Source organism: Lepidochelys kempii, chromosome 7, assembly GCF_965140285.1.
Source record: "Lepidochelys kempii isolate rLepKem1 chromosome 7, rLepKem1.hap1, whole genome shotgun sequence".
NCBI classification, from domain to species: Eukaryota; Metazoa; Chordata; order Testudines; family Cheloniidae; genus Lepidochelys; species Lepidochelys kempii.
Window position 1 is genome coordinate 55,580,250 of NC_136386.1, and position 23,354 is coordinate 55,603,603.

At 47.8% G+C, this 23,354-nt stretch overlaps 1 protein-coding gene and 1 long non-coding RNA gene across 2 annotated transcripts in view; one reads left to right on the plus strand and one right to left on the minus strand.

Moving 5' to 3' along the window:
* Positions 1-394: 394 nt before the first annotated feature.
* LOC140914621 (uncharacterized) lies at positions 395-22,348 on the minus strand. The gene is made up of 6 exons (XR_012159926.2): positions 22,226-22,348; positions 21,357-21,653; positions 19,808-19,885; positions 5,123-5,226; positions 998-1,059; positions 395-538 (listed from the first exon to the last, which is right to left on the minus strand). It is a non-coding gene; the product is annotated as an uncharacterized LOC140914621 (long non-coding RNA).
* The window catches only part of PAX2 (paired box 2), a 133,153-nt gene continuing 126,553 nt past the window's right edge, over positions 16,755-23,354 (plus strand). Inside the window, exon 1 of the mRNA XM_073352923.2 lies at positions 16,755-17,001. Within this exon, the coding sequence (XP_073209024.1) occupies positions 16,977-17,001 (25 nt within the window). The 5' untranslated portion in view covers positions 16,755-16,976. The remainder of the gene's footprint in view (positions 17,002-23,354) is intronic.

The window sequence follows — 23,354 nt, forward strand, 5'->3', positions numbered from 1 at the left end:
CTCAGTAAGGGTCTTGGACTGCAAGCTCTGCACAGAAAGGGATGTCTCTTATTAGGTGTTTGTGTGGTACCTAGAGCAACAGGGCCTTAATCTTAGATCAAGGTGCTACTGTAATACAAATAAATAATAATAATAATAATTTGGTTCCACTAAAAGATTATAAACCCTCTTGCTTTTTTAAAGAGAAATTTGCAGCTGTGCAATTCATTTGCTTTAAATTAAGAGCATGAAATAAATAACAAACACCTACACTGTTACAATTGGACTTGGAAAGATTAGATTTTTATTGGTAAATGTCGATTTTACTGCACACATACAAACCAACAAAAAAATATTTCCATTGATAATAGCAGAAATTTACAGATAGAGAAAGTAAGAACAATGCTGCTTGAGAATTTAGTAGGGTTTAATTTAAATCTATCTACTCTTGACATTTTAACACGTCATGTTGCCAACGGCTTTAAAGCTTTAACTTTTTGAAATCAACGTCGACTGTCTTTAAATATTTATTGTCTGATGCCTCCAATAATTTCCCCAACTGTGAAAATTTAAATTGATAAATAAATGTTTAAAAATAGACATCAGTATTATCTCTCAAAATTATAATAAAACCAAAATCTGCCAAACATAGTTATAATAAAAATAACAAAAATTAAAATGAGAAATCAGGAAAATTGTATATATAATTAAACTGCTTTTGCTTGTTTTGTTTTCATTTTCAGGTTATTCTTTAGACTCTGAACTTAAAACAAATTATGCATATGCATCAACTAATAGCATTCTAAATTACGGAAATTATCTTTGCCATTCAGATGACTGAAATGACCTGTTTTGTATTTGCAAAGAAGGTAGAAGCTGTCTTAATAACTCTATAGCAACATAGCCAACCCCAAGCATTCAGAAATAACACATCAGACCCCTGAAAAATCATGAAATTTGCTTATTGATTATGAAATGTTAAAAGAATAATAATAAAATTTGGATTCTTTTTATTTACCTTCTGGTTTTTGAGATTTTAGGTTCCATTTTGGGTTCCATTTTCAAGCTTTTTTCCTTTAACTAAAATGACAAGCAACACGCTTTTTAATATACAGGAGAGCTGGGATTCTCGCATAACCACTTGATACCAAGAGCTTTAAGAAAAACACCAAATATTGTGAGATTTGCAAGTTAGCTGCTCTAGGGGACCGCAGCCTGAGATATAGCCCTAGCTAGTAGCTGACTCCTATTCATGCCGCTGTCATGAATATGCAAGCAATGCCTATATTGCCATCTCAGCCACAGTCTAGGCTGAGTATCAGAACAAAGTTCTGAAAGACTAACAACCAAGGGAAATACAAACCATCTCATCAAGTTAGAAATACATTCAGAATTCCCCATTCACCAGGGGTGGGGGCATTCGGTCTGTTATTGGGATAGGATTCTTTTTCCTGTTGGGTGGCCATTTTCCATTGCAAGTCTAATTCATCATCATGGCACCAACAGCTTTTTGTCTGGGTAGGGTTTTATTCCTATTTAAATCTAAGGAAGTATGGGGGGGCAGTTAATATAATAGGTTTCAGCACATTATTAACTGAAAATTCACCTCTGCTAGGCTGGTATGGTTCTAGATCCTGTACCATCCAGCTCTACTGGTGTCTAGGGCTTGGGGTCCTCTGGGGGGCTCCCCAAAGGTACTTACACACCTAAGTCCTATATTTAGGCGCCACTGTGACCCACAAAACTCTCACTTAGCTGCCACCTACCCTGCAGGTGTCTAAACGTGCTCGTTGCCTAAACATTTGGAGTAAAAGGTCCCCAGGTGCCTGCGTTTCTGCCTCACTCTAGGTGTCCAGACACCTTTCTCTTACCTGTACTTCACAGCAAGTCACAAACCAGGGAAGATGAGCATTCAGCCACCTAACTCATGTGCAGAGCCAGGTCTGTTAGGCATGCCCAGAGGCCACCTATCAATCGGCCCCTGCGTACAGGTCACACAATACAGCTCTGAGGAAGAAGGGGCAGGAGGTGCTCGCTCCCTCATAACCATTAGCCTGGGGTCAGGGAACTGAACCAGATGTAGGAGGCCCCTAGTTCAAGTCTCCCCTCTGCCTGATGAGGACAAGGAATCTTCCACGTCTCCAGTGAGTGCCCTAACCACTGGGTTATAGAGTCCTCCTAATGCTTTCTCTGGCGCAATGACCAGTTAATTATTTAAATAAAACAGAACAACTTCCATGGGAGATGCATATCAGAATAGCCCCCAGCCATGTGCAAAAATGGCCCTACCCCAAAAAAATCCTGGAAGAGGCTCTATTGAGACCTGCCAACTTAAGACACTCAGCAGTGCAGGAGGATTAGCTGCTCTGTCCCTTTCCCCAGCAAATCAGGGTCAGGTGAACTGGATAGAGCTTGGATAGGGAAGGAAATGGGACTCCTTATTTCACACCCCATCATGTGGGGGAATAAACCAGATCTAACAGAGGCAGCACAAGAGACTGGGAGAATGGAGACTTCTGAATACCCCCCCCCCTTCTCCCTTCGAAGGGAAGCTGAAATAAAAGGCAGAGGGAGCCTTGTGTGTGTTTTTATTATTATTATTTCTGATTAAAGAGGAATTCATTTCATCTCTGCCTCCTGCCAGGGGCTGAGGTGCCACCATTGAGGTTAACGGTGCGGAAGAATACAAAAAAATTTCATTGAGGAGGATTATAAAAGTTACTAGCTGGAACATTAACAGAAGAGTAACTTGTAAAAAATGCAATATTACAATATTCACAAGGACGGTAGAGCGTGGTAAAGCCATAAAATTCAACATTAAAATCTTCTACAGCCTAGCTAACCTAGTTAACAAACATTGTATTGGAACTACTTTTCTGCAGGGCTGAGGGATACGCTTGGCCCAGGCTGGAGTGCTGGGACCAGTAGGGAGAGGAGGCAGCTGGTGGGATGGGTGCTGGGGCTGGGTGGCCAGTGGGGTCCTGGGAGGGACGCTGTGGGGTGGGGTCGGTGTTTCTAACAGTGCATGGGAAAGGCGAGAGGGTGGGAAATGGCCTGATCTATGGATCCCACTTGGGCCAGGGCTCCAGCCCCACGGCATGACCTCTAAGGCGTGGCATGCAGCGGGGTGCTCGGTGGAGGGCAGAGGGGCACTAAGGATGCCCCAATTGAACATCAGGGGGACCCATTCCCCAGTCCCTCCAGGGGGCTCCTTACCCCGCCGCGCAGCGCCTTCGGTCGCAACGTCTGCGACCCCCCCCCCCCCCCGTCTCTTTAAAGCCATTCCCCGGAGCTAATTGCATTTGTAGGGTTTGCCTAGCTCGCCCAATTTACGCCCCTCCCAAAGGTTACCCAGTGGTCCAAAGAAAACGTCCAGACGGCCAGTTCGCTTCTGGTGGCAGGGATTGGGGGGCGGGGATTGGGGGGCCGGTCGGGGTTGGGGTGGGTGTCTCCCGTCCCTTTGCAATGGGCTTTTCCCCTATCGAGGGTCCCTTTCCTCGGGGGATGATGCCAGCACCCAGGAGAAGGCTGGGGGGGCAGCGGCTCAAGGACGGGGAACCCCACTGTTCCCCCCGCTCCCGGCCTGCCCGCTTCGCCAGGGCCATGTCCCAGGCCCCTCGGGGTGCACGGATCTCCGGGCAGGGAGAACAAGGCACAGCTGTTGCAGGGGGGCGCGTGCCCGAGGAGGGTCGGGAGCCAGGTCTCGGCTGGAAAGGGTCATGGGAAGGGGGAAGAGGAGACGGAGATGCGGGAAGAGTAGGGGTGCGGGTGGGGCAGAGAAGGGGAGGAAACCAGCGTGCCAGGGGGTAGGAAGGTGAGGGTGGGATCTCTGCAGTGGGTCCCCGCACGACCCATATGTCAGCCTCCTCCCTGGAAATGGGACTGCAGCGATTACAAAGCCAGTGTCCACTGCACACGTGGAGTCGGGAACCATGGGGCTTGAGCCCCAGAGCCACAGGGCTCCAAGGTCTGGCAGGCAGGAGGGGCGAGCATCTGGGGATCCGGAAGTGGCACCAGGCCTGGCTATGCTCAGCCTTGAGTTATTTTGCTGGTGGCCACAGAGGGAATTATTATCTGAATGTGCTGGAAAGTTACTTTAAACCGTGAGGCCAGTTGTATCCGCCCTAATTGAATAGTTAGATCCACAGAAAGGTGGGATCTAGCCATTATAAAATGGATAGCCAAAGAAAGAAAGAGAAAAAGAAAGAAAAAGACAATGCAAATTGTATAGCGAAGGAAGAGGAGGGGGAGGGATAGCTCAGTGGTTTGAGCATTGGCCTGCTAAACCCACTTCCCACAGTATGCATCCGATGAAGTGAGCTGTAGCTCAGGAAAGCTCATGTTCAAATAAATTGGTTAGTCTCTAAGGTGCCACAAGTACTCCTTTTCTTTTTGCGAAATACAGACTAACAGGGCTGTTACTCTGAAACCCAGGGTGACTAGTTCAATCCTTGAGGGGGCCATTTGGGATCTGGGGCAGAAATTGGGGATTGGTCCTGCTTTGAGCAGGGGGGTTGGACTAGATGACCTCCTGAGATCCCTTCCAAGCCTGGTATTCTATGAAAAGCAGTAATGCGGGAGTGGAGTTAGCCCACCTGTGCATTATCTGATCAGCTAGGCGCATTAATGCCCTGGGTCACCCCAGTCCAATCTGCGCCTCTGGGTCATTTGGTTTCCCTCTTTGCGAGGAATATGGTCTTTACCCAACAATTCCTCGGGGGTTCAGTGGGGGCCCTGCACTGATGCGGAGCCGATGAACTTCTTGTCATTCGCGCGGCTTGGGCAGTGATTTGTCCGATCCAGAGCAGCAAACCCAAAGCATCGATTCGTTTGATTTGTCGCCAGCCCGATGTGCCCAGATAAACGGCAGCCAATATATTTTGCAGCGCCGACTGAATTTTTCACGCCAAAGCAGTCGCGGTGTTGTAAAGGTTGCACGGAGGAAAATCAGGTTATTCTATTATTGTGTTATTCTATTACTGACTTTATTAAGCGTTATAATAATAATAATAATAAATAATTAATTGAGAATTAATCGGGACAGTTCTGTTGTAAATACTCCCAATTAAAGGGAAAGTACTCCGGCTGCTTCCAAAACTGTTACTGACAGTTGTGTACTGTTACGGCATGAGGCGAAACTTACTTCTCTTGCAACGGGGGGGGGGGGGCTTTCCCTGTTGTCTGTCGTTTTAATGTTGCTTGTGGCTGCATCTCTCTCTCTTCTCCGCTCTCTCTCCATTCTCAAGGCTGTTGAGATGCAAGAAGCAGGGAGTGTGAAAGGGCCAGAAGAAAGACAGAGGAAGAAGGGGGGCGAGGGGGGAGGATGGAGAGAGAGAATTGCCATGAGCCGCTATGGAGTGAAATTCAGTTCCCTGGGGAGTTAGCAGACAGTTTGTGGAGATGTTACTCCAGAGTTTCAGACTATGATAAATATGATAATTTGTATAAAATTTGAATGGGTTCTTGTTTTCAGGGAGAATGCCTCTGATGATGAATGTTCATGATTTTCAGATAGATGGCTGATAAAAAGTGTATTGAATTGTTGAAAGCGATTTTAATTTTAATTCTCTACCTGCAGATGTCTGCTAATAATAATGTCTCCTACTAAAACAGGAAGGTGTCAGTTTAAGCAGCAGTATCTCGCTTCACTTCATCCTTCCTATCCCCAGACTGTGGCAACATTAACCTCTTCTTATAAAAAGGCACATAAAATTATTATAATTACAGAGTTATTAATTTTAAAAAGAGGGTTAGCAGGGTTTTTTATTATTATTAATAGAGCTCACACACTACCCCTCGAAGTAAATCCCTCTGTGAAATGATGGAACCGATTGCTAATTCTATTATTAGATATTGCCAAGGAATTGCCTTTCGGGTTTTTAATTAGAGCCCTTGAAACCCAAAGAGGGTGGGGCTAATTATTTTTACCCCCCCCCCAGCGTTTGTTGTTATTTAAAAGCCACTGATAATTCTCCTGCACTCAGATTTCCACCAAAGGGGAAATACGGTATGAAGATCGCTGCGTGTGTAGGTTTTTCTCCCAAGCAGCGTGTGGATTGCGTTAATTGGGTTCTGTGGGATCGCCTAGACAGGGGTAGTTGGGCCAGGGATGCCGCTTTGCACCCGCCTCCAAGGGCCTCTGATCTGGGCTGAAATTTCACGTCCAAAAGCCAACCAAACAAACAGGAAAAAAAAACAAAAAACCCACCACAGCTCCGGTAACATGAAATCAATGACCTGGCAGTTACACTCCAATTAGCGCCTCCTGCGAAGCAGCCCTGAGCCAGTGCAAGAAAATCAAACACAACACAGAACTGACATTCTTCAAAGGGTCCAGCCCCCTGTCTGGGCAGCCCAGACACAGCCAGAAACTCTTTGGGTTCCTTTCAAATAAGTTTGCGGGCAAAAAATGTATTTGCACACACACAAACACACAGAGAGACAGTATTCAGCGCTATCATATTTGGGGCTGTGGATTGAAAATGAATCCGTTTAAACCAGCAAAGCAAGAATCAAACCCACTCCGATCCCTGCGAGGTAGCCATCAAATAGACCACGATTGTCGTGTCCTTTGCAGGGCTATTCCCCCCACCCCGCCGAAATGCACAGACAAATGTTACATTCATCAGAGGCTGAAATGTGACGCTTGTGGTTAATTCAAAGTCGGATGATACAGGACAAGAGCTGGAGAAATTATTCAATATTGTGTATTAGTATTTAGGGTGACAAACCCCTGAAACAGGAGTTTCTTTGAGAAATAGGAGTGTTGTTTTAGCAACAACAAAATCATCTTGCGAAAGAGTAAAGAATTGTGCAGATCGTATCAATTCTTTATACGACGACATCAGGTTAATATTTTATATACACATGCCCAGAGAAAGCGATATCCATATAAACACACGGAGCTATATACACTTATGTCTATATACTTGTGTACCTTTCTGTATGTGTGTGTGTGAAATATTAACTTGGTGTCTTAAAAATAATTGGTTATCTCCGATAATACATTTACATATTAAATGTTTTATATTTTATAGAGAATTGGTTACTTATATATTTCACTGGACACATATATACAGGTCTATCCAGAGAATCAGAGAACTGGTATACAACGAGTTAGAATTGATAATATAAAGAACTGTCATAGATAGTCATATACAAAGAATTGGTAATATATATTATAGTGTATGTATGTATATATATATATATATATATATTCTCAATTCTTTATATGACTAAAATAATATCCACAGCGATGAACATATGTATATGTGTGTATGCCGGTATGATATATAAACACACGTGTATAGAAACATATGTCTTTATATAGATTCTCGAGTCTTTATATGACTATGTAGAACTATGTAGACAGGTTTCCACTCGGAATTAGAGCAGTTGTAGGTTTCTGACCACTGCGCCATCGAGGCAATTACCAGCAGGGTTCAGTTGTCTGGTCACCCCCAGCTCTGTATTCAGGGCAATTAGGGAGCAGATACCGCTTCAGAAAAATGGGTATGGTAAGGGGGAAAGGAGTTCAAATTATTGTAAAAAAAAAAATGCACATAAACGATCCCAACAAAGTAGGGAAGCAGAAGCAGCTTGGCGTGCAAGGTTTCATACTGGAGCTGCTTCTGCTTTAGACCTCGGGATTAATCAAAGAAATCGGTGCATATGATGAGGAGTTATTCCGCAGCTGAGCTCTGGAAAACTGCATCCCTGCTTTCTTTATACATTTTATTCTTTTCAATTGGGTTGAAAAATTAGGAGTGTTTAGAAAAAAGAAATACACATTTCTTCTTCCAGCGGACTGGAAAGCTTTTATTTATATTCCCCCTCTTCTTGCCTTTCCTTCCTTTTCTATTCCCCTGCCTCCCCCTTCTTCCCTGTTTGGGAGGTGGGGGTGAGGGGGGGGGATGCATTTGAGAATGCCAAAGAGTGGACTGGATGTTCATGTCCTAACTGATACTTGTTCCTGATTCTAGCCTCCCGCTCCAGCATTCCTTGTGCTGGTTTCGATTTAGAAGCCCAACTCTCTGCTTGGCCCCTCCATGCCAATGGGTGCCAGAGAGATGAAGGTGGCACACTTTGGGCTAAGCATGTCAGCTTCCTTTTAAGTTTCCTTAAACTTCTCTCTCTCTCTCTCTCTCTCTCTCTCTCTCTCTCTCTCTCTCTCTCTCTAAAGGCTCGGGCAATGTCTCTGTGTCGGGGTGGTGGGGAATCCCTCCACGACTCTGCAAAACTTTAGTCTCAGGGCTTGCCAGCAGATTGAACGCCTGGCCTGGCGACAAATTATCCCTGCAGCCAGCGGTGCCCATCACACACCGCCCTTAGCAACTTTCTCTGCTGAAATGTGCTTCCAGGGCTGGTAGCCGATGGGCGGGTTGCCTTCTTTTGCTAATGCAGCTGGTTGTTTGTGCGGGACCGCGCTCAGAAGCTGCCCCCCTCACTTGGCTGTGCTGGGGGTGCAGCAAAAGAGATCTTGGAAAGGGACACATGCCCAAGACCCGAGTCCTGTCTCGCAGTTGCTAAATTCTGTCCTTGCTTGCACAGGGATCGCTTCGGAAACAAGGGAGCTTTCCTACTGATTGGCTGGAGAAAAGCAAGGATTTTTTTCCCTTCCTGCTGCATGGGAGTGGGTGGAGATCTTGAGCCAATTTGTCAGTTATTAAAGGACCCTGCCTGGACCTGGAGAGCTCAGGGGCATTTCTCATCTCAGCTCCAAATAGGAGAGAAAAAAATGGCAGTCAGCTATCTGTGATCATTGACTCGAGGGCACATTTCACATCATCTCTCAAATCTGCATTTTGTATGAAGTGGCCAAAACGTGTGCTGGGTGCCTAATTTTCTCTCCCTTATAGACGTTAAGGAGACTAATGAGAAATCGGCTTGAAATTAGCTTGTTCCTTCCCCTGCAGCCTTTTCCCTCCCTGGGGGAGATTGGAACCCCCCCTTTATAGCAACTGGTTGAGAGCCGGCCGTAACAGGGTTAGGAGACAGACCTGCAACTTTCCTTTTCTCTGCAGCTCCCAGACCATAGCAGGGACACACGGTGCTGGTCCTGGGATAAGGTGGCAGGCCCAGGAGTTAAATCCCCCCCGCCTCTTCCAGTCTCTAGTGACGTTCTTAGCCTCCCCCTAAACACAAAAATCTTTGTCGCTCTCCGAATATGCAGAGAGAGGCTTCACACAGCAGAGCTCAGCCAGTCCGGAGCGGCGAGTGGGGGTATTATTACAATTATTTCTACTTATAATCATTTGTTTTCCTAGAGCATGTCTAATCCTCGTCCATTCAAAGCAGTCTGTCAGGGGAGAGTACACTGTATTTGGAACTTCTACAGTTCTCCACACTTCCAAATCCCCACACCTCCAAATCTTCTTTTCCCCCGCTGGGAGGGGAGAATGGATTCCAGGCTATTGAACCTGCAAGTGTGGTCACATAAACCACCGAGGGTGCAATCCCGGCTCCATTCAAACCAGCAGCGGGCCCGGATTTCATCCCTGCTCTTTTAGAAATCAGTTCCCTGTGGAAGGTGGCTGTTTATTCAGCTCTCTATTGGTTTTCAAACTGCTACCGCTACCAAGCTTATTTTTCCTCCTTGGGTGTGAGTCCCCTTGGGCAACTGAACTTGTAGTAGGAACGGTATCAGATGCGGGGATCTCTGTGTTAGCCACCCAGTTCTGGCTCCGGAGAGAGGCAAGCCACTGAGAAATACCAGACTGTGCCCCGCTATGTCCTCTGGGGGTTATATTCAAAAGCCGAAGGCTGTAATCGGCTCAGACCAAACTTCCTGGCAAAGTTTTCTGGGAAGTTCGATTATTGATTAGTATCTTGTATTATTGTTTCGTTGTGGAGGGTGGAAGAAGGGAAATGAACTGGCATAGATATAAATGGGATCTCCTGCGCCGCAGAAGGACAGGAGCAAGGCCCGATTCCCTAATCAAATCCCCAGCTCCACTAAGAACTGTCAGGGGGTCACTTTCTGGGAAAAAGGGAGCGTTAAACACTCTCTCTCTCTCTGTGTGTGTGTGTGTGTGTCCCAGGCGGGCGTGTGCACACACACACACACACACAAACTGAAAGAATCCTAAACCGAAGAATAAAAATTCAAGCTAAAAAAAAAAAAGTGTGGCAAAAAAAATCTTAAACTTGAAAAACAATTTAAAACAGCGATTTAGGGGCTTCATAAAATCCCAGTGTAAAAACCACCTCGTCACGATGTGTGATAAATGTTGCCGCTTTTTCTGTCTCATGCTAATATCCACCAAGAGTTTGACTTGCCCTTAAAAAATCTCATCATGTCTCTGCTTCCCTCCTTCCTTTCTCTCTCCCCTCATTCTCTTGGTTTGTCTAATTTTTTCTTACTAATAAAATACTATAATCTATCTATTCACCCTCTTTTTCATTTTCTCATTCAGTTTGCCCCCATTTTATTCTCTCCCTTTGTCTTTTGTTAGTAATATATAGATATATCTACATCCTGGTTTTTATCCTATCATTCACTTTTATCCTGCTCTTATGTTCTCCTTTTCCTTTCTTTTTCATGCTACTAAAATTTCCTCACTCTCTTTATATCTCTCCCTCCTCCTTTTGATTTTCTCTCTGTTTCCCCTTCCGTTTCTGCTAAGGACCTTAGCCCCAACAAATTCACACGGACAAATCCAGGCTATTAACTTTATAGTAGGTGTTTCCCTCCACCCATCCCAGGCTGTCCCTTACAGAGGGCAAACCCAGCCCACCCCAGCTGACAGCTCCTCACCTGGCAAACCCGATCTCTAGCGAGAAACTATTCAGAACCCACCCGGAAGAAAAGTAATAATAGTTCACCAAGCCATGTGCTTGCACCCTGCCCGCTTCCAGCAACTCCTCCACACTTTCGTGCTCTGAGCAGCTACCTAGGGGAGTTTGATTGCATCTCAGAGCCACTTCGCTGGGTTTTGTTCTCGGCTGGGTGGGGGCTCTGTGTGGGGAGCGGCTGGGAATGGATCTTGATTTATCGCTGAGCTGCAGGGGGTGTCCAAAAATATCGCCCACTCGTCCGTGCTCCAGAGGACCTGGCCTGGGGGAGACACCGCAGAAGAGAGCTGCAGCCTGCAGGAGTTTCTGGGTGGGGAGTAGCTCCCCGCCCCGGCCGGCTGCACTGCCCCCTCTGGTGAACGGATCTGCTCCCAGTGCAATGTCCGAGCGGAGTTACTGCGGGGGCTTTAGCCTGAAATAGCAACCGGCTAGGGCAAGCGTCCTCCTCCCAGTGCCTGGGTCAGAATCGACAGGCATCGGGTATTGCTTTCGGGAGGAAGTTTAACCCGCGGACGTTTCAGAAGGGAGAAAAGTCTCCCTTTAGCAAGGATGGATAGAGCCGCTCCAACTTTGTGTGTGTGTGTGTGTGTGTGTGTGTGTGTGTGTGTGTGTGAGAGAGAGAGAGAGAGAGAGAGAGAGAGAGAGAGAGAGAGAGAGAGAGAGAGAGAGAGAGAGATGGTTAAAATTCCCTTTTTGCGAGGGCAGGTGTTTGAATTGCACATGTTCTGAACAGTTTGGTTAATCATTTCCTGGAGCTCCAAACGATGATGCTAAAGATACCCCTCAGCCCAGTACTGCAGCCTGGGCTGAATCCGCTCTGCTGTGGCTTCCAAATGGCCCTGCCCCACACGCCCATTTACTCCGACTGCAACTTTAACCCCCGGCCCAGCCCGTTCGCTTTTTCGCTCCGCTGCGTCCCTGCCTTGCACCCAGCCATGTCACTTCACGTGTGTCCCATGCAAATCCTAGAATGACGCCCCTCAGAACTCCCAGACGCTCGGCTCAGCCCAGGTCCTGGCCCCAGGGGGTCTAGTCACTAATCCCTCAAGGAACAACGCACTGAAATCCCCACAGGCCAGGCCAGGCCAGGCCCGGCCCAGTTCACCCAGTAACCTGGCCTGCCTTGCCCACATCCTGGTCCTGCCCCATGGCAGCACCTCTACCTGTTCCCTAATCGCCCAGGTCCTGTGGGTCCCTATTCCCTGGCCTACCCCAACCCACATTGCAAACCACGTGCACCATCTCTGCATCTCCCTATAGCATCAGATGAGTATCCTCATCTACCCCACTCCTAAACCCAAGAGCCATCCTCTTGCCGACTCTCTACAGCCCCAAGCATCCCTGAACCCTAGCGTTCCCCGCCCCACTTCAGCCCAAACCTCTGGCTCAGTCCCAGCCCCGCAGCTAATTCCAACCCAGCCCAGTCCCGGCCAACCCAGCCCATGCATGAAGCCGGCCCAGCGCTAATCTCACAGCAAACCAGCTATAGTTGGATCCCAGCACAGTTTCACCCTCAACGGACTCCTCATCCAACCCCCCCCCCCCCATCCCACTCCTGCTCTAGGTGGGACCTACTGCAAACGTGGACCCCGTTCCCACCCGTTCCCTCTGCAGTGAATCCCGGGATCCAAGACAAAATCCCGCAGTTCTAGTCTGACAGTGCCCAGGAGCACCCCCTTCTTCCTTGCTACCCCCATCACACCAAACACCACCCCAGCGGCAGGTTCACACACAGCCCCTGAACCAGAGCGAATTCCAAACCACTCTGCTCCAGCAAGCCTTATTCCAGATGCAGGCTCCTCTCAATCTACCCCTTAGCCTGGGCGGTCAGTGCCCAACCCACCTTAAAGGATCAATGGCAACCCCAACACCCAGCTAACCTCCCTGCACCCCTGTACCAGCTCACCCCACTTCTAAACCCGGAGCCCATCCACTCCAGTCCCCTCGACCAGGCCAGCTCAAAGGCGCCTGTCCCAAGCCAGCGCTCACCCCCAGCTACCTTCCTCCTCCGACACTCCCTGCTCAGTGTCCGGGGAAAGTACCCGGAGGAGGTGGGGAGAGTGAGCCCTGGTTTGTGGAGCCTGGTTGCTAAAAGACATTGGACTAATCAGTAGGCAATGGCAGGAAAACGGAACGGTCTCGGCTTCCTGGCGATTCTCTACAGGAAAGCAGGCGAGAAGCCTGCATTTTCATTCTACACCAAAATGTACCAGCCCCACCCCAAGGAAGCCAGTTGCTTGTGACAGTGTTGCCCGTTGCAGTGAAATCTTTCTTGACCTATGGAGAAGGTGATTTGTGCCATCACCCCCCGTCTCCTCTATTTCTTTAAATGTTGGCTCCGTGATTTATTTCCTAAAACGACCAGAGTCAGCTGGTGATCTGAGCCCGGAACTAAGGAGCAGATTTCTCCAAGAGGGGGTTTTATGAACTGAATTATCGCAGTTATAGGAATGAGTGCCAGGTGCTCACACTTTGCAGGGGAGAGTCGCTTCTCTCTCGCTGCACTTCCCTGGGAACTTTCTCTTCTAGAGTTAACTATTAACTGCTGGAAAGCTAGCAATTTTCTTCGGAATGTAAACTATTTCCTTTATACGGGAGATAGACGGAGTGATTGATTAATCTGAAAATAGATATTAAAATTAAATCTGGCTAATACGTGTGTTCATTTTAGATATACCTCGCCCAGAGAAATACAAATATAGATCTATGCAGACCACAGGAAAAGAAATTAATTCATGCATTCAAAGTGATTCTCTCTTTTATTTGTGTTTGCAGGGCGGTATTTTAATTGTTTAATATGTGCACTTACTAATGTAATTATGTACTATAGGAGATTATGTACTGCATGCATGTTATGACTTTTAAACTAAACTTTGTACTTTGGGGTAATTTAAGCATTAGACCCAGATGTACAAACACTCTTTCCTTAACCTGTGTATTAGATCATTTTAACATTAGCTTTATATTTAAAACAATATACATTTAGATAGATAAATAGATGTTTATAATACATTTTTAAGAAAAAGACTGTATAAACGTATACAGAATATATGTGTGTGTACTGTTTGTTGCCTATAAAGGGATAAAATATAGAGAATATATATAGTTCGTGTGTCTTTTTCTAGCATCTAACTATATATTTACACGTATATCGATTTGAATGTAGATATATAGATATAGATATATACATTCAAATCGATATGCATATATATATAGATATACACACACACACATACACTATGTAGAAGTATATGCACGTGTATAGTCAATCTAACTAGATATTTACACACATATAGATGTGAATGTGCACAGCGTGTAAATATATATATAGTGTAAATATCTAGTTAGATTGTATATACACATGCATATACTTTTACTTACACGTACTATGCATAAATATATACGTGTGTACCCTGTTTGTCCATATAGGAAGAAAATAAATGATACAGCAGGTGTGTCTATATTTCTAGATTCCAATTATTGGTATATCCGTTTAGCAAATATAGCTGATATTTCTGTGTGTGTACATACATAGGTACACACACGTACACAGACGTGTCTGGCACTCAGGGATTTACGGAAATTATTTCGGTAAGCACTTTTGCTTTTTGTTTAAGAACAAAGGATCCGTGCCCCCTTGCCTGACCCCGATAGGAAATGTTACATCCCGGAAATCTGGGAAGAGAGCGATCAACATCAATCCGGATCCTTCCATGTGTTGCTTTTATCCCTCCGCCAATCCCGCTCTAATTAAATGGTGCCTATTTGAATGAAGAGGAAGAAGGGTTCTTTGCAGAGAAGCGCCCAGCCCCACGCTGCACCTGAGACACGCGCGGGGCTGTGCTCCCCGGTCCTTGCCCAGCAGCGAGCTGGGACTGCCCGGTATACAGCACAGCCCCACAGCCCCGGGCGTGCGGAGACACCGCACGGGTCTCCCTGCGATACTTGGAGCCCCTCTCTCCCCCAGCCAGGGTTGGCACAAGGACTCCCCCCCCCCGCCCCCCGCGCTTGTCGTCCCACTCTGCCTACCTTTCTCCATTGCTCACTCTCTGGTTCCCTCTCCCTCCTGTCCCACCCCTCGCTCTTCTCCTGCCCCCGTTCGCTGTGTCTCTCCCTCGCCCTTTTATTTTCTTTGCTCCCGCTATTTTTCTCTTTCATCGCCCTGATTTTCTCTTTCTCTCTGCCCTCGCCCTGGGATCTCCCCCTGCCCCTGTTAGCCTCTCTTTCTCTCCCCCTTTCTCTCTCTCATTCCCCACAGGCTCCCTTTCCCTTCCCCTGCGTTATTGCTGTTTCCCCATCTCCCCCCAAGTACCCCAACACACACCACACCCCCCCTCCCCGTTTGTTTGTCGGGGGGCCCGGGCAATGCCCGCGGTGAGCGAAGTTCTAACTGGTTTGTGTCAGGCAGTTCTTTCTCACTCCGATGTAGCCTGGCGTGACGGATTAAACATCAACTAGTTAAATAAAAATTAATATCAACTGCCTCCAAACTTCTAATGTCATGTTGTTTATAACTAATGAACTGATTAGGGGATAAACACATCAGGAAGACATTTCTGCTTCCCTGCTCTTTTGAGAGAGGTTTGCAGAACTCAAAGTAAATCTCCCAGGGTCCCTTTTGCTGTGTTTTCCCCCCACACTAGCTGGGGAGGGGTATCCTTCGGCGGCTGTTGGGGACGGGATTGGAGGAATCCGGGGTGCGCGTGTGTGTTGGGGGGAGGTATTTGGAATTATTTAACTATCTCCCCGTGGAGGCATGTTTCAAAGCAGCGATTCTGCTTTGCTCGGAGCAGGATTCTGCCCGGGTGAGGGAGCTGGTGAATTTCACTAGACAATAACACAAAGTAGCCTTTGTGATGATGACTTCGGAAAATAATCATTCCTGCCATCATTGACTTCTTATTGTCTCCTATTTTAATATTTAAAGGGCAACTTTTTTCTTTGCTTGAAGCTACAATCGATTATTTTTAACTGTGATGAAACCAGCGTCTCATTCCACCCCTGTATTTTATACAATCATCTACTTCGCTGCAATTGGTCCCCCTGTATCTGGTGTTAACATTTTCCTAAAGACTTTAGGGAAAAAACAACAACTCAGCCTCATTGTGGGGGAAAACAATCCCAAGCTTTTAAATACTGTTTGCCCAGTACTGTCGGCCCTGACAAGACAAAAATAACAGGGGAAGCTTTTTAAAACCAATTTAGCAAATGCAGAAATGCAATTTTAATGAAGAATCGATAGGAGAATGGTTCATTTTCCCTGGGACTCCTTGTTGGAGCTGAGAGAGATTTTCAATCAATGCAAGGATGGAGGGGGGAAGCGAAAGAGAGAAAGAAAAACATTCGCTCGGGGGTGTATTTACCCCTGGGGATTTTTCTTCACCGCGCTTAGGCTTTGAAACCGTGAGGTCTTTAGCAGGGCTTCCAACATGGGACAATCGGATATAGATAGATAGGTAGACGGGTGATTTAAAACCTCTCGCTGAAACACACAGCCAAAACTCCATCATATCACACAGAGACTTTACAAAACTGCCTGCATATGTACCCAAAGTGAGCTTCTCCCGCTAAACGAGCGAGCCCCGGGATGTCTGGAGACTGAAGGGGCAGGGTAGCCCCTCAGGCCAGCCTCCAGAGTTGGCCATCTGTTTAGATGAGCTGCATTGAACCCCGTCCTCCTTGTCCACTTCCCAGCCTCCCCACCCCCTTTCTCTCCGGCCGGGAAACCTGCCTGGCACCACGCCGCCTTCCCTTCGCTTGCACCCAGTTCTCTCCCCTCCCCCGCTGGCCCAGCACCTCCCTGTAAACTTCCAGGAAGTTCCTCCGCAGCCCTGCCTCACCTCGCGCCCCTGTCCCTGCCCAGCCCCGCTGCCGGGGTCAGGTGAGTCCCGCTGCACTTTGAGAAGCGGCAGCGCTGCATTGGCGTCGGTTGTTATTTGTCCCCCCCCCCCCCCCCGCGCCTGCCCCGGCTCAGTGGAGCGGCGGCTCTCTCTCCGGGGCTGGCTCTTTCTGTGTGTGCGCGGGGCGGCTGGGTGCGCGCTCTTATCGAAACCGTTTAGTTGTGGGTGGTTGCGCCTAGATCCTGCGAGTCCGCGGGGGAAAGCGGGACACCCAAGCGGGGAGGAGGCGCAGCAAGCCAAGGCCGCGGCGGATCTCCTGGGCTGCAGCCGTCCCGGGGAGACGGACCATTAGGCAAAGGATCCATGGCTCAGAGCTCAGGGAGAGCAGGTAAGGGGGCGGGGGCGAGAGGGTGCAGTGAGGGGGCGAGCCCTGAATATTCAGGAGGGAGGGGATGAGCCAGTCACCCCAACTCCCTCCCTTGGCAGGAGGCAGCCGCCTCACCGCCTGGGCCTCCTCTCCTCCACCAGGTCCCCCAACACTTCCATCCCACCTGCTAAATACCCCTCCCCCCGCACACTTCCTACAGCCTCCGCGCTTCAGACCACGTCAGGCTTGGTTTCTCACCTTGTTTAGAGTGGGTGCTTTGCAGGCAACCCCCAAGAGAACGTCCAGATGGGTGTGAGAGACATACACGCCTCCACTGTGTCTGTGTGTGTGACATGCATGCACTTTGTGTGTGTGTGTGTGTGAGAGAGAGAGAGAGATGCATGCATTGTGTGTGGCTGGCACACATGCACTCCGTGTGTGTGACATGCATGCACTGTTTGTGTGACATGCACTCTGTGTGTGTGAGTCTGTGACATGCAGTGCGTGTATGTGTGTGTGTGAGAGAGAGAGAGAGAGGGAGAGAGAGAGAGATGCATGCATTGTGTGTGGCTGGCACACATGCACTCCGTGTGTGTGACATGTATGTACTGTGTGTGTGTGATGCATGCACGCTGTGTATGTCTGTGACATGCATTGTGTGTGTGTGACTGTGCGTGCAAAATGTATGGATTGTGTGTGGCTGGCATGCATTCACTCTGTGTGTGTGTGACATGCATGCACTGTTTGTGGAACATGCACTCTGTGTTTGTGAGTCTGTGACATGCAGTGTGTGTGTGTGCTTGTGTGTGTGTGTGCTCAGCACACTGTCTGGACTCCTGGTATTTACCCTCACTCGCTCTCCCCTTCCCAGTCTAGCTGGCTGCGTCTGTAGCAAACTGAACCCCCGCCCTACCCAGTAAATAATTTTACTTCTGAAACTTCTACTTTTCCTAGCACGAGTTTTGTCCCCTCTGGAGAAGGTTAAAGTCACTGTATCCATCTCCTCTCGGACGCTTTTCCCGTGGGCTGCTTGGTGCGTGTGTTGGGTTTCCCGCGTGTGTTGCAGGTTGTTTGCGCCTTGCCAGTGGGAGTGTGGGGTGTGAGGAGCGAGCAGTTCTCGCGTGTGTGTGTTGTGAGCCCTGAGTGTGCTGAGCTTCTTGTGAGTCAGTGCATTGGTTTGGGGGAGCGGCATTGGAGAGTCCAGGTCTCAGCGCTGGGATCTGGAGCTCGGAACAGGGATTGAGAGGTTTACACTGGGAGCTAATGATTTGGCTTCATTTAGCTACTTCACATCCACCTCCTGCCCCCAAACCATGCCGTGACAGGGAAATCTTCTTTTCCCATTGACGGTTTTTTTTGTTTTTGTTTTTTGTTTGTTTGTTTATTTTTTTATTTTTTACTGATTTGCAAACAAAGCTTCAAACAACCCCTTCTGTGCAGGAGAATTTCCTCGGGGCTCCTGACCGGCTGATCACGGGCTAGGCGCACAATTGTGCAGTTTGATTCTTTCAAACTACATCTAGAGCTGGGGGTTTTAATTTCATTGTGAAAAACAGAACCCGAGTTGAGGTTTATGTGACAAACCTTGCTGTGCGCCAGAGCTGACTCGTTTGCTGTCTTAGCGTCTAGCTGCTGCTAAGAGCCAGGATTTGGGGGGGGGGGTGGGAGGGCTGGGGGGGGGGGGAGGATTCCATGTTACGTTTGGTAACTAATGTTTGTTGCTATGATTTTCTTTTGCCATTTCTGATCGAGTCATAAAATGCAATATCCAGGAGCTAGGAACCTGGGAATGCGGACGCGCATGTATACAGATCTAGGCAGAGAGATAGAGAGATACATATACATATATACATACATATGCACACACCCCTCTGGCAGGTCTATTACAGATATATGAGTAGGATTATATATATCCATAATATAGGTACGTTCATTGTGCATATATAGTGGATTTGATTGTGAATATATACCCTGTGTTCCTTTTCCCTTCTGTGTTTTTAAAGGGTCTGCCGAAGTCCCTTTGCATCTGAGGTTTAAGTAGGGAGATCAATAGCAAACAGTTGTAATGATCTAATTAATTATGGCAAAATTAAAAGCGAGTAGAAAATCAATCTCTGATGGTGTTGAAGATGGAATTAAATTGATAGTCCATCTGTTCACCTCCTAGACCGTATAAATATGCAACCCAAGGACGGAGCTAATGGGATCAGGCTGCCTGGGAGACTTTCTCTCTCTCTCTCTCTCAATCTCAATCTCTCTCTTCTTTTTTACTTCTCTCCTTTCTGAAGTGCAAACCTGTAAAATCAGCCTCCGCTGCGCTTGCCCCTCTGCTCTGTGTTGACACCGCACATTAGAGACTCGCAAAAGTGGCTTTTGCCCCACCACCAAAACCAGGACCAACGGCCACCGTCCCTGAGTGTAAAAAAATAAATCTCGATTTTCAGGGTGAAAGCACGTGCAATAATATGAATTTTCTCGTTCGCTCCCCTTTCTTAAGACAGGCGGCCGGGTTTTTGTTATTATTGTGTATTATTTCTTTATTTAGCTATTAGTAGCAGGTTTCTCGGGAACCTCGCGCTCTGTTTTAAGGGTCCTTTTGACTGGCTCAGCTTTGAGAAAAGTGATCAGTTCCTTTAGCACTATTAGTCTGAAATGGCATGTGAGTGCTTCCCTGGAGGGAGGCGAGGCTGGCAGGAAGGGACTATGCAGATAGTTGTTGTCTGATTTTGTTCTGGCCATATGGAGTAACCTGGAAATGTAGCCAGTTAGGGGGCTTCACCACCCATAACTGCCCCGTCACCCACCCTCTCCCACCTCCACCACATACCTGCACCTGTCCCAGCTCCGCCATCCTCCGCCAAAGGGGCCGCTCGCCTGGCTGGGAACTTCTTGTGGCTTCCTACAGCTACACAAATATTCACAACATTTGTTTTGTTTCGCATTAGCAGCGTCATTTCAAAGAAAGGAGACCCGATGTCACGGCTACATTACAGAGCGAGCATCAAAGTCCTACGACACAATCCCGTATGCTCTACGTTTACCCGTTTCTTTTAAAAAATAATAAAGCCACTATCCCCCCCCATTTCCCCTCCGATTTGTATATGTGGAGAGCGTAGCACCAGGAGAGAGAGCAACCAACCCACCTAGGATGGATTGCCAGCTTGGAGGAGTTTGGTAGCTTCCTGGCCTCCTTTTAATTATGAAAAATGAAACCTTGGGGCTGCCGTTCACTTTGAAATTAACCGAACAAAACCGATGATGTTTATTCCCCGGGTTAGAGTTGCGTGGCGTGGGGAAGGAGAGGGGGTGTAGTTTAAATAAGTGCAGGCTAAATATAAATAAAATAACGAGGGGAATTTACAGGCCCTGTTCTAATCGCGTGTGTATACACACACACACACACACTCACAAAATATTCGCCACTGAGCTATCTCACTAAAGTGTACTAATTTAACTACACGGGAGGCTTAGAGACTCATCCTGAAGGCTCCACTTCGGGAATTCTCTCTCCTTTTCATCACCCCCCCCCGTTTTCTTTCTTTCCCTTCCGTTCTTCTGTGTCCCCCTTTCTAACACCCGGCTTGTTTCCCACCGGCCAGGGCTTTATATTGGCTCCCCAAACCTTTGCCTCGCCTGAGATCTCATTCTGGTTTTGGCTGGGAGATCCTTGTACTTATTTTTAAGCTCAGGATCTGAATGCTTCTCAGGACATGCCTCGAGGAGGGGGGAAAGGGGTCTGGCTGCTATTTGAGGACAGTTTCCTTCTAACTTCGCCGTCCCCACTCACTTACCCACCCCCCCAGAGAGGTACCTTGGAAGCGCTGTCACCAATCGGATTTATTAATTGGTGTATTGAAAAGGATTGATTGGCATTTCCTAATGGAAAGTACAACCTAGTTTTCTGCCGGACGCTGCGCTCCCGGCTATCCCTTAATAAAGGAGCCCTGGAGGCGAAAGGTAGATTTTCATTTAAAGTGGCCCCGACCTCAATGTCACCGAGTAGATACATTTTAAACACACCAACACACACTCTAAATTAGTGCTAATTTAATTAGAAACCAAACCTTGGCATACATGTGTATTCTCCCCCAAAGAATGAATGCCACAGTCTTCCCCCTCAGCCTGGTCAATTAAAGATTTCTTTCGGTTAATCACAATTCATATAATTTTTTAAATTATTGATTCTGTATATTGTTAACAAAATCCACAGGGGCTGTTTTGTTTGCCCACTTTGGGGCGGCAAACCTGCGTGTCAGAAATTAACTGATCCCCTGCTGGTTGTTTCTCTCCCTCCCTCCCTCCCTCCCTCCCAGAGAAAGGATACGCTTACAAAGAAAAGTTTGCATAGAAGTAGAAGGTTGTAATTCTGAACTTACAGGTAGTGAACGAGTCGGGAGCGGCAGATTTGGGAGTCCGGCCGGTGAGGATCACACACACACACACACACACACACACACAAACACACACAGCGAGAGGCTTATCGATTGGTGACGTTTTGTTTGTAAACCTCAGAGAGAGGAGGACGGAGGGAAGGGAGCAGGGTGGCAAAGGAGAGGAGCGGCAGGCGAGGTGGGCAAAACCTTCCGCAGCTCAGTGGAGATCCTTTCTTCCTTTGCCTGGCTCTCTCTAGCCCGGGTGGTTTTTCCCCCGATGTCTCTCTCGCTTCTCTGATCCTGCAGAGGCAAAGGGGGGATGGAAAGGGTTGGTACCTGCTTACAGTTTAGATCTGGGGAGCCGGAGTCTGCCCCCCTCATCCTTCCCTGCCTGCTTTCATCCAGTAACTCCTTTTGGGGGGGGTTCGTTTCTCTTTCCTCTCTCTCTTTCCCCTTCCCCCCCCCCCCGCTCTGTAAATTCTCCTTCCCTTTCCCAGTGGCTCTGATTAAATCCGTTCTCGCCTGCTTCTCTCGACTCCCCTCTCTCACAGTCCTGTCCTCGGAGTCACTAGAACTGCGAGCCCGTTAGCAGCTGATGCTAAAGATGAATGACTCTCGCTGCCACTCTTTTTAATTAGGCGTCAGACTCGGGCTTTCGCTCTGACCGGTGGTGGGAATCGTCACCTTCAAAAAAATAAAGACGATCGAAAATCGCCATTTCTCGCTGCTTTCCCAGAAGGAAAGTGGGGGCTCCCCCAGAAACTTACGGCCCGTTTGTGCCCGGACCCTGAAAATGCCCCCATATGCAAATACACTCCCTAGACCGGAGCCCCTGACTGCTCCTGGCAAATTTCCCCAAGCCCTCTCCTCACCTGCGTCTCCCTCACTGGGGAGGGGGATCCCTTTGTTGGTTCGTTTTCATTCTTTGTTCAGTGGCGAAACTGGGCCTTCCTTCCCCAAAGAAACTCGCCCTCAGATCCCCTCTGGTTATAAACCCAGCCAGTTCCGAAACGGGACCGGGGAGGCGGGGGAGAAAAAGTGTGGAGGGGGGGTGGGGGAGCGGCAGGGTTACAAAGAGACTGGAAAGAGCTGCTAGAAATGCCACATTTTGAAACTTTCTTTCTTTCTGATGGATTCATTTACCTAAAGAATTGGCCTTTACGTAGCTAAGAAAGAAAGAAAGAAAGAAAGAAAGAAAGAAAGAAAGAAAGAAAGAAAGAAAGAAAGAAAGAAAGAAAGAAAGAAAGAAAGAAAGAAAGAAAGAGCAGTTACTGGGAAATATGTTACTTTCTTACGAGTGTGAAGAAGTCTCCACCAAACTTGCTCGCCTGGCCCTGTAACATGGGGAGCCGACTGTGGCGCCGGACGCAGTCGCTGCCTTTCTGTCCTCAGGTCTCTTTGTGCGATGATTTTTGGAAATGAATTCCAGGCAGTCATTACCCACCTCGGCCCCTGGGACTGCTGGAATTACCCTTTCCAGGGACTTTAATGGGAGAGCGAAGGGGTTTTCGCTGATCCGCAGCACTTTTCGCTCTCTCCCCGTTTTATGGGTGCATTATAGTGGGGTTATAGAAATGGGTTTGTGTGTGAGAGAACTGTAAATCCGAGCATTTGCAAATGCCCCTAAGGCAAACTAGCCTTGGACAGGCAGAGAGAGAACCAGAGACGAAGGGGAGAGAGGGAGGGTCTCCCCTTAACGCTGATTAGAAGGAGACTTTAAAAAGCGTCTAATTCAGTCATCTGGAGTTTTATGGAGAAATTAGAGGAGGACAAAAAATACCTCCAGCGGGGGAAAAAAATCCCAGGCCCTACCCCTACCTCCTGCCCGGAGCAAAGGGAAACCCAGCACAGGCTGGCTTTATGGCTCCCAGAGCTCCATACCAAAATCAAGATACATTTGGACCCAGTTTGTCTGGGACAGCCGAGCAGCGTCCACCTCTCTCTCTCCCCGCACATACTTATAAGAAGCACCCTCCGTCCTCCCTATATCCCCAGGGGAAG